The sequence below is a fragment of the Pristiophorus japonicus genome, chromosome 10, assembly GCF_044704955.1.
Source record: "Pristiophorus japonicus isolate sPriJap1 chromosome 10, sPriJap1.hap1, whole genome shotgun sequence".
In the NCBI taxonomy this organism is placed as follows: Eukaryota; Metazoa; Chordata; class Chondrichthyes; family Pristiophoridae; genus Pristiophorus; species Pristiophorus japonicus.
Window position 1 is genome coordinate 90755185 of NC_091986.1, and position 12122 is coordinate 90767306.

Below are 12122 nucleotides of genomic sequence, written 5' to 3' on the forward strand. Positions count from 1 at the left end.
CCTGTTCCTGATCACTATCCAGTAACTGTGTGTGAACAAGCATCAGATGAGGAGAGGATTGGGCTAAATTCTGGTGAGCCCTGTGGTTGAAGAGCCAGCTAAGATTCTGTCTCGGCTCACAGAAAAAAAATGGTCACTTGAAAAAGAGTGCACCTGTGGAATTACCCCAACACGGAGTCAACGCCTTAAGGGAAAAAAACTGATAAAAATTAGGTCATAATTTTAATTTTAAGTACTATATTAATTTAGTCTGTTAGCACATTAATAAGGAAGTGGAGGGGCTGGTGGAGACAGCAGAACACTTTTTTAAAAAAAAAGCAAGGTAGCACAATTTCAATATTATGCAGTCCTCAGGGCTCAGCACTAGGTCCCTTACTTTTTGTGGTATATATCAATGATTTAGACTTCAATGTAGAGGGCATGATTGAGAAGTTTGCAGATGATACAAAAATTGGCTGTGTGGTTGATAGTGATGAAAAAAGCTGCAGACTGCAGGAAGATATCAAAGGACTGGTCAGGTGGGCAGAAAAGCAGCAAATGGAATTCAATCCAGAGAAGTGTGAGGTAATGCATTTGGGGAGGACTAACAAGGCAAGAGAATACACAATAAATGGTAAGATACTGAGAAATGTAGAGGAACAGAGGGACCTTGGAGTGCATATGACCACACATTCCTGAAGGTAGCAGGACAGGTATAAAAGGTGGTTAAGAAGGCATATGGGATACTTTCCTCTATTGGCCGAGGCATAAATTATAAGAGCAGGGAGGTTATGCTTGAACTATATAAAACACTAGTTTGGCCGCAGCCTAGAGTACTGCATACAATTCTGGTCACCACATTACAGGAACGATATGATTGCACTAGAGAGGGCACAGATGAGAATTACGAGGATTTTGCCAGGACTGGAGAATTTTAGCTATGAGGTAAGATTGCGTAGGCTGCATTGTTTTTCTTTGCAACGGAGGAGGATGAGGGGAAACTTAATTGAGGTGTCTAAAATTATGAGGGGCCTAGATAGAGTGGATAGGAAGGATCTATTTCCCTCAGCAGAGAGGTCAATAACCAGGGGGCATAGATTTAAAGTAATTGGTGGAAAGATTAGAGGGGAGTTGAAGAGAACTTTCTTCACCCAGAGGGTGTTGGGGGAGTGGGTGGGTCTGGAACTCACCCGTTGAAAGGGTGGTAGAGGCAGAAACTCTCATCGCGTTTAAAAAGTACTTGGATATGCACTTGAGGTGCTGTAACCTACAGGCCAACAGATCAAGAGCCGGATAGTGGCAAGATAACTCTTTTTTTGGCCGTCACAGGCACAATGGGCCAAATGGCCTCCTTCTGTGCCGTAAACTTCTATGATTCTATGATTTAGCCCTGCAGCTGACATTTTTAATTCCATTTTGAGTATCTGCCTCAGAAAAGTGATGTGCTAACCACAATGGCAATCAATGTGACCTCAATAATATTCAGTTCACTGACAGGCATCTCTATGTAGATGTTGGAGTAACCTGCTACCACGCAGAAAAAGCTGGCTGGTTTGTGCATCAGTGTCATACGTAGAGTGAGTACAGAGTCAACATGCTCAACTATCTGATCTCTGATTTCATAAGGCGGTGCAGTTGAAAATATATTTTCAGCTGGTATAAAGTAGAACGCGCAGCAAGTATCTCAGTTTTAATGCACTTAGCCCGTATATGATGTGGATGTTTGGTGAGTGAGTTGAAGTTCTGGCTGAAAGACTGGTGTGGGAGGCAAGGGTTTTGTTTCATGGACAACTGTCACCAGTATTGGGGAAAGAAGGAGCTGTTTCGTTGGGACGGGCTCCGCTTAAACCGGGCTGGAACCAGTGTCCTGGCAAATCCAATAACTAGGGCAATAAGCTAATGAAGGTGGGGTGGGAGGATTCAGGAAAGAGTAAACTTAAAAGCAGCAAGAGAAATGTCACGGCTCTAGAGCAGAGCAAAAGTTTAGGTAAAAATAAGCAGAGTGGGTCAGGAAGAGACAAAGAGAGTAACAAAGGTTTAGAGTATCTCTGACAAAGGTGACACCAGGGAAAAATAGAAAAAAGTCAAAGCTAATGGCACTATATCTGAATGCGCAAAGCATTTGCAACAAAATAGAAGAATTAATAGCTCGGATGGAAATTAATAGGTTTGATCTAATAGTCATTACAGAGACATGGTTACAAAGTGACACGGTTGGGAACTAAATATTCTAGGATACTTAATGTTTAGAAGAGATAGGCAAAATGGAAAATGAGGAGGGGTAGCCCTGATGATAAAGAATAGGATAAAGACAGGAGAGAGAAAAGATCTTAGCTCAGAAAATCAAGAAGTAGAACCAGCTAAGTAACAGCAAGAGGTAGAAAATATTGGTGGAAGTTCTTTCTAGGTCCCCAAACAGTAATTGTAATGGCGGGCAGAGTATAAATCAGGAAATTAGAGATGCATGTAACAAGGGTAATACAGTAATCATGGGAGACTTTAATCTACATATAGACTGGGCAAACCAAATTTGCAGCAATAGTGTGGGGGACGAGGTGATGGAATGCATACAAGATAGCTTTCTGGATCAGTATGATGAGAAACCAACTAGGGAACAGGCTATTTTAGATCTAGTATTGTACAATAAGAAAGGGTTCATTATTAACCTTGTAGTATAGGGGCCTTTAGGTAAGAGTGACCATAATACAATAGAATTTTATATTGAGTTTGAAAGTGATTTAGTTAAATCTGAAACTAGGATCTTAAATCTAAACAAAGCAAACTTCGTAGGTAATTGGTACGAATTGGCTAAGGTAGATTGGAAAACTACATTAAAAGATATGACGGTAGACAAGCAATGGCTGACATTTAAAGAATTAATACATAATTTACAACAAATATACATTCCTTTAAGGAACAAAAAAAACAAAGGAAAAGTGGTTCAACCGTGATTAACGAGAAGTTAAAGATAATATTAGATCAAAGGAAGTGGCTTAAAATGGCCGAGAAATCCCAGCCTCCCCGAGTCCATACTGAGTGTCTACAGACCCGGGAAGGCATCGCAAAAGCCGGTTTTCAGCGCGCAATGCGCATGTGCTGAAAACAGGCTTTTCCGACTTGTCAAGTTTCTGGCTCGATCCAACGCATATCGGGAGTGAGGATACTTGCAGGGCAAGATTTCCGATATTTACGAATATCTTGCCCTGCAAATGTCCTTTAAAATCTTGCATCTGAAAAAGCAGGTGTATAGCCTACTTTTACAGGCGCAAGTGTTTAAAAATACATACAAACATTTTAAAATAAAGTTATAAAAACATATTTTATTGTTTAAAAACCCTCCCCACTTTAGTAAGTTTATTTTAAGGCTTAATTAAAAAAACTTTTTTAAAAAGTTGGGAAAATATATTTTTTTATAACAACTTTAATTTAAATGAATGTTAAATATGTAGTTTATTTTCTATTTTTTTATTGTGTTTTGGGTGTTTGGGTGGGGTGGGGTGGGGTTCTCATTCATAGTAATATGAGTTCCGAACTTACTGAACACCTATTACTATGAATGAGAATCTACACTACACCTGATTGGCTGCTATCTCCAGATCCCGGCCTGCGCACGTCCGCCCCGTGCACGCACTGCGACGCGCAGTCGCGAGTGACCTCGGGCTCGGAAGTTCCAATGGGCGCAGTAGCAACAGGTAAGTGCGCATCTTTTTTCTCTTTTTCTGTCGTTTGCTCATGGGAAGAGCTCGACCGGAATTTCAGGGCCATTAATAACTTTAATCTTAATTAATCTTAAATATGTAGTGTATTTTTTCTATTTTTTATTTAGTGTTTTGGTGTTTGGGGGCTGTTTCTCAATCATAATAATGGGAACTCCTACTTAAGGAGTTCCCATTATTATGAATGAGAAAATATTGGACATTGATTGCCTGCCCAGAGCCATGTGACTGCAGCCCCAACTTACGGACGTCCTGACGTGCACATGCTCTGACGTGCAGTGAGTGGAGGCCTCAGGACTGGGATCTCGCGTGGGCGCAGCAGGAACAGGTAAGTGCGCATCTTTTTTCCATTTTTCAGTCATTCGCCCGCGGGAAGACCTTGACCGGGATTTCTAGGCCAATGTTGCCAAAAAGTGTAGTGAGCCTGAGGATTGGGAGGATTTTAGAAATCAGCAAACGAGGACCAAGAATTGAAAAGCAAAGAGAAAAAAAGAACAAGATACATAAAAACAGATTGTAAACGTTTCTATAGGTATGTAAATAGGAAGAGATTAGTGAAAGTAAATGTGGGTCCATTAGAGGCAGAGACAGGAAAAATTATAATGGTCAACAAGGAAATGGCAGAGGCATTAAACAAACACTTTGGGCTGGAAATTCAACAGGTTTCTGCCCATTTACTGCCATTTTTGGGTGAATAAAGTAATTTACCGCCGTTTTATCGCGGTTTATGGGCTGTAAACGCGATGCACTAAATGTATCGACGCAGCGGAAAATTTGCCAGTGGTTATCCGCCAATGGTTAAAAAAAAATATGGCTGACCCTTTTTTTTAACCATTTTTATGATAATCTTTGTGCATGGACTTCCAATAGAGTGGAGATAATAACTTTAAAATGGCCTTCAAACTCAAAGTATTGTGCAGAAGGATAATCAAAGTATTACGTGCTATGTTGGATAATAGCAGTAATTGGTCAGATTGCAGACCTTCAAATGGGTCATCTAGTCTGGTTAATGCATTCCATGGTGTAAGCTGGATATCACCATTTTTACCGCTGGCCAAAAAACCCGCAGCGAAAAATCAAGTCTTGCCTGCTCGGACCCATGACGCACCCAGCGCTAATGACGCCATTTTGAAAAACGGAGCGGAAGTTCAGTGCATAAAAGGATTTTGAGAGAAGACTGCATTTTACACAGGAGCTTTATGTGAGTTCATAGTTCGTTTTTAAGGCTTTTTGAGCACATTGGAGGACATTTGAGGATATTTAAAAGAATGGGGCCTATAATATCTGCTAATAATGCTTGCTACTTTTTCTATGTATCATCAGAATAGAGCTAGAAGAAGGTTTATTCAAGAGCATTATGGGCGTAATCAAAGAGCTTGCAGACTTATGGGGAGGAGGCCTTACTCCCCTCGAGTTTTCAGGGGACAACGCTCATACCTGCACCTGTCTAAGGCACAGTGCATTAGAAGCCTGCTCTTTCAAAAAGAGGTCGTCACAGAGATATGCCAGCTCATAAAGGCAGACCTACAGCCTACAAGCAGGAGGAGGGCAGCTCTGCCCGTCGAGGTGAAGGTGACTGCGACACTTGCCTTCTATGCCTCCGGCTCCTTTCAGACATCAACAGGGGACATATGCTTCATCTCATAATACGCTACACATCGCTGCATTTGCCAGGTGACTACTGCACTGTACGCACGCTGGATGGACTTTATAATCTTCTCAACAGGGAGGCACAGAATGACTGGGTTTTGCACGAATTGCTGGCTTCCCCAAGGTTCAGGGTACCATTGACTGTACACACATCGCCCTGCGAGCACCTTTTAGAGAATCCAGAAGTTTACTGAAACTGAAAGGGATTCCACTCCGTGAACGTACAGATCGTCTGCAACCATACGCAGCGCATCATGGCAGTAAATGCGCAGTTTCCAGGGAGCATCCATGATGCTTTCATCTTGCATGAGAGCAGTGTCTCTGACCTGTTTGAGCGTCAGCCACAAGGCCGCAGCTGGATACTGCGGGACAAAGGTTACGGCCTCACCACCTGCCCTCATGACTCTCCTTCGGACCCTCAGACAGAAGCTGAGCATCGCTACAATAACAGCCACGCGCAATATCATCGAAAAGACAATTGGAGTACTCAAGCGGCGCTTCCAATGCCTGGACCACTCTAGAGGCAGCCTGCAATACTCCCCTGAGCAGGTCACTAAGTTCACTGTGGTGCGCTGCATGCTATACAACGTAGCCATCATGAGGGGGCAGGAATTGCCACTGGGGACTGCAGGACCACCTGAGGAAGAGGAGGATGAGGAGACTGGTGATGATTATAGGCAGTCCCTCAGAATCGAGGAAGACTTGCTTCCACTCTTAAAATGAGTTCTTAGGTGGCTGAACAGTCCAATACGAGAACCATACTCCCTGGGACAGATAGTCGTTGAGGAAAAGGGTGGGTGGGACAGGTTTACATAGAAAATAGGTGCAGGAGTAGGCTATTCGGCCCTTCGAGCCTGCACCACCATTCAATATGATCATGGTTGATCACGCAACTTTAGTACCCCATTCCTGCTTTCTCTCCATACCCCTTGATCCCTTTAGCCCTAAGGGTCACATCTAACTTCCTTTTGAATATATCTAATGAACTGGCCTCAACAATTTTCTGTGGTAGAGAATTCCACAGGTTCACAATTCCTGAGTGAAGAAGTTTCTCCTCATCTCGGTCCTAAATGGCTTATCCCTTATCCTTAGACTGTGACCCCTGGTTCTGAACTTCCCCAACATCGGGAACATTCATCCTGCATCTAACCTGTCCAATCCCGTCAGAATTTTATATGTTTCTATGAGATCTCCTCTCATTCTTCTAAATTCCAGTGAATATAAGCCTAGTCGATCCAGTCTTTCTTCATATGTCAGTCCTGCCATCCCGGGAATCAGTCTGATGAACCTTCGCTGCACTCCCTCAATAGCAAGAACGTCCCTCCTCAGATTAGGAGACCAAAACTGAACACAATGGGCCCAAGTTTCCACAGGATAAAAAACGGGCGCCCCTCTGAGCTGGGCGCCCGTTTTTTGCGCCTAAAACGGCGGCAGAAAAAAAACACGCTATTCTCGAGCGCTTTGCAGCTCCTTGTCTGTTTGGCGCGGCGCCCAGGGGGACGGAGCCTACACTCGCGCCGATTTTGTAAGTGGGAGGTGGCGGGTACTATTTAAATTAGTTTTTTTCCTGCCGGCAATGCTGCGCGTGCGCGTTGGAGCGTTCGCGCATGCTCAGTGTGGAAAAAAAACATTGGCACTCGGCCATTTTTGTTGTTCTTTGTAGCTGTTTAATTTTTGAACATTTTTTAATAAAATCACATTGCCATCAGCACATCAGCACTGAGGCTACCCTTCTCACTGTCTCCTTCCCCTCCCTCCCCTCCGCGGCAACAAACGGCTGTCTCCTTCCCCTCCCTCCCCTCCACAGCAACAACCCGCTGTCTCTTTCCCCTCCTTCCCCTCCACAACAACAACCCGCTGTCTCCTTCCTCTCCCTCCCCTCCGCGGCAACAAACCGCTTTCTCCGCCCCCCCCCCCCCCCTCCCGCTCAGTGGCAACGAACGGCTGCAGAATTCTCCCTGGCTGAAGCACTTTCACACAGGTAGGAAGATGGTTTATTTAATCTTTTCTTTGCTTATAAATGTTTATTCAGGTTGGATTTATTTGTATAATATTTGTAGAAGTATAAATAAGGATTTATTGTAGAATTTAATGAGTTCCCTTCCCCACCTCGTTCTGGACGCCTAATTTGTAACCTGCGCCTGATTTTTTAATGTGTAGAACAGGTTTTTTCAGTTCTACAAAAATCTTCACTTGCTCCATTCTACTTTAGTTTGGAGTACGTTTTCACTGTGGAAACTTTCAAATCAGGCGTCAGTGGCCGGACACGCCCCCTTTTGAAGAAAAAATTCTGTTCCAAAGTAGAACTGTTCTACCTGACTAGAACTGCAGAAAAAAAAATGTGGAGAATTGCGATTTCTAAGATAGTCCGTTCTCCACCAGTTGCTCCTAAAAATCAGGCGCAAATCATGTGGAAACTTGGGCCCATAATTCCAGGTGAGGTCTCACTAAGGCCCTGTATAACTGCAGTAAGACCTCCCTGCTCCTATACTCAAATCCTCTCACTATGAAGACCAACATGCCATTTGCCTTCTTCACCGCCTGCTGTACCTGCATGCCAACTTTCAGTGATTGATATACCATAACACCCAGGTCTCGTTGCACCTCCCCTTTTCCTAATCTGTCACCATTCAGATAATATTCTGCCTTCGTGTTTTTGCCACCAAAGTGGATAACTTCACATGTATCTACATTATACTGCATCTGCCATGCATTTGCCCACTCACCTAACCTGTCCAAGTCACCCTGCAGCCTCTTAGCATCTTCCTCACAGCTCACACTGCCACCCAGCTTGATGTCATCTGCAAACTTGGAGATATTGCATTCAATTCCTTTGTCGAAATCATTAATGTATATTGTAAATAGCTGGGGTCCCAGCACTGAACTTTGCGGGACCCCACTAGTCACTGCCTGCCATTCTGAAAAGGACCAGTTTATTCCTACTCTTTGCTTCCTGTCTGGCAACCAGTTCTCTATCCACGTCAATACATTACCCCCAATACCATGTGCTTTAATTTTGCACACTAATCTCTTGTGTGGGACCTTGTCAATAGCCTTTTGAAACTCCAAATACACCACATCCACTGGTTCTCCCTTGTCCACTCTACTAGTTACATCCTCAAAAAATTCTAGAAGATTTGTCAAACATGACTTCCCTTTCATAAATCTATGCTGACTTGGACCGATCCTGTCACTGCTTTCCAAATGCGCTGCTATTACATCTTTAATAATTGATTCCAACATTTTCCCCACTACCGATGTCAGGCCAACCGGTTTATAATTCCGTTTTCTCTCTTTCCCCCCCCCCCCTCCTTTTTTAAAAAGTGGGGTTAAATTAGCTACCCTCCAATCCATAGGAACTGATCCCGAGTCTATAGAATGTTGGAAAATGACCACCAATGCATCCACTATTTCTAGGGCCATTTCCTTAAGTACTCTGGGATGCAGACTATCAGGCTCCGGGGATTTATCGGCCTTCAATCCCATCAATTTCCCTAACATAATTTCCTGACTAATAAGGATTTCCTTCAGTTCCTCCTCCTCGCTAGACCCTCGGTCCCCTAGTATTTCCAGAGGTTATTTGTGTCTTGGGGTGGGGGGTGGTGGGGGGGGAAGAGAAAAAAATGGGAAACTTTCAGCCAGTTCGTCTGACATTAGTAGTAGGCAAAATGCTAGAATCTATTATTAGGGATGTGGTAACAGGGTACTTAGAAAATCGCAGTATGATTAGGCAGAGTCAACATGGTTTTATGAAAGGGAAATAGTTTTTGAGTTTTTTAAAGATGTAACTAGTAGGATAGATAAGGGGGAACTAGTGGATGTCGTATATTTATATTTTCAAAAAGCATTTGATAAGGTGCCACACAACAGGTTATTACAAAATTAGGACTCGTGGGATTGGAGGTAATATATTATCATGGACTGAGGATTGGTTAATGGACAGAAAACACAGAGTAGGAATAAACGGGACTTTTTAAGGTTGGCAGGCTGTAACTGGCGGGGTACCACAAGGATCAGTGCTTGGGCCTCAGCTATTTACAATCTATATTAATGACAGATGAAAGGACTGAATGTAATATATCCAAGTTTGCTGATGATACAAAGTTAGTGGGGAAAGTAAGCTGTGAGGAGGACGCATAGAGGCTGCAGAGAGATATAGCCAAGTTGACTGGGCAGGAACATGGCAAATGGAATACAATGTGGGGAAGTGTGAAATTATCCACTTTGGTTGGAAAAGCAAAAAGCAGAATATTTTTTGAATGTTGAAAGACTGGGAAATGTTTTCAGAGAGACTTGGGTGTCATTGTACATGAATCACAGAACGTTAACATGCATGTACAGCAAGTAATTAAGAAACCAAATGGTATGTTAGCTATTGTAACATGGGATTAGAGTATAATTGTAAAGAAAACTTACCACAATTATACAGGGCATTGGTGAGGCCACACCTGGAGTACTGTGTACACTTCTGGTCTCCTTACCTAAGGAAAAACATACCTGTCTTGGAGCGAGTGCAACTAGACTGGTTCCTGGGATTGCCCAGGACAGATTGAGTAGACTAGGCCTATATTTGGCTTGACAGGGTTAATGCTGAGAAAATGTTTCCCCTGGCTGAGGAATCCAGAACACGGGGTCACAGTCTCAGAATAAGGGGCAGGCCCTTTAGGACTGAGATGAGAAATTTCTTCACTCAAAGGGTTGTGAATCTTTGGAATTCTCTACCCCAGAGCGCTGTGGATGCTCAGTCGTTGAGTATATTCAAGTCAGAGGTCGATAAATATTTGGGATCTAAGGGAATTAAGAGATATGGAGATAGTGTGGGAAGGTAGAATTGAGGAAGATCAGCCATGATCTTGTTGAATGGTGGAGCAGGCTCAAAGGGCCCACTCCAGCTCCTATTTCTTATGTTATTATGTAATACTACCCTCGTTTGTGTAATCTTTCCTTGTAATTTAACCTTTGGTGTCTAGGTATCATTCTGGTAAATCTATGCTGCGCTCCCTCCAGGCCAATATATCCTTCCTAAGGTGTGGTGTCCAGAATTGCTCACAGTACTCCAGGTGTGGTCTAACCATGGCTTTGTATAGCTGTAGCATAACTTCTACCCCCTCGTATTCTAGTCCTCTAGATATAAAGGCCAGCATTCCATTAGCCATTTTGATTATTTTCTGCACTTGTCCACGACATTCTAATGATCTATGTACATGGACCCCAAGTTTTTTTGAACCTCCACAGCTTCTCGCTTTTCACCATTTAGAAAGTACTCTGTACTCTCCTTTTTAGGTGCAAAGTCGATGACCTCACATTTGCCTTCATTGAAATCCATTTGCCACAGTTTTGCCCATTCGCTTTAGCTGTTGATATCTCTTTGTAATTTTATGTTTCCATCTACACTATCTTTGTGTCATCGTCAAACTTGGATATGTGGCTTTCTATTCCACTATCTAAGTCATTAATAAATATGCGACTAAACAGTATTATACTTTCAGAAGAGACTAGGAGGGATTAAAAGTCTTACTGGATTTAAAAATAGAGACATTATTCGTGTTAGCCAATGACAAATAGATGAGAACATGCATTGCTATTTTACTTCTCAAACTAAAATGGTTCTACAATTATTGGTTTAACTTATGCATCTCCTGAGGGAGGATAATAACTAAAGTAAATGTCCAAGATGGTTTGTGAAATTTCTCCCTGACCTCAAAGGTAATCAAGTAAACCTACAGGATATTTATTGAGCTTTGAAAACATGTTGTTCAGCTATGCTAGTTGCTTTCAACCTTTCATCACTGAGAAAAAAAATACACCTCATCTGTTCATTATCACATTGCTGTTTGTTGGATCTTGGTGTGTGTAAATTTGCTGCTGGGTTTCCTATATTATAACAGTGACTACACGTCAAAAGTACTTCATTGGCTGTAAAACGCTTTGGGACATCCTGAGGTTATGAAGGTTGGTATATAAATGCAAGTCTTTTTCTTTCTAAAGGAATTGTATACCCAAATTCTCCTAAAAAGACTGGAACCATTGCATAGCTAATTCTCTGTATAATTGTCTCTATAGGACATCCAATTCAAATAAATCCAGTTATTTAATTGAATGTTTTAAGCTATGCTTTATCATTAACTTGTGTTGATTTTGTGATTGGAAATCTGAAAGTATTTCAATTGCTGTGCTGAGATAATCTGAAGTGTGGTTGGTTTCTTACAAAAAGGATATAGATTTTCTTTGCAGTTATTGCAAATGATCAGAGTTGTAATAATTATGTATCCACTAAAACAATGACTATTATTTCTAACTTTAGGTGGGCAGACATAGTGACAGACCTCAACACTCAGAATCCTGAATACCTTGATATTCGAAATCCTGAAAAGGGGATACAATACAGAAAAACCAAAAAGGTATCAAAGATATTAGATATCAGCACACAATTTTTTAGGAATGTATCTGTAGTGTGATGAATGATAACTTAATTAAATAATCTTAGTTTGTACTTGTGCTGTGAATTATAAGGTTATTAACGTGCATCTCTGTAAGAGATGGTTATGATATGTTTGATTTTGAGTTAACCTTTCACGTTTTGCTGTTCCTGGAAACTGTAAGGGCCAGTTTTAAAATCCCCCTCTATTCATAGTGAGTTTGTTTAAATTTTGCTCCAAGGTTATTTTCTAAGTTTTCCATTAACATGAAAATTAATATACTGTGGGTCAAATTTTAGGTTCAGTTTGTCCCAGAATTTCGGGAAAGAGCTGAGTCCTGCAGGCAGTGTCAGATTTA

General features: G+C 42.0%; 1 protein-coding gene across 1 annotated transcript in view; it reads left to right on the forward strand.

The window, feature by feature from the left end:
- Nucleotides 1-12122, forward strand: part of ercc5 (excision repair cross-complementation group 5) — a 287038-nt gene that overhangs the window by 87550 nt on the left and 187366 nt on the right. The window contains exon 9 of the mRNA XM_070891281.1: nucleotides 11650-11746. Coding sequence (XP_070747382.1) covers nucleotides 11650-11746 — 97 coding nt within the window. The remainder of the gene's footprint in view (nucleotides 1-11649; nucleotides 11747-12122) is intronic.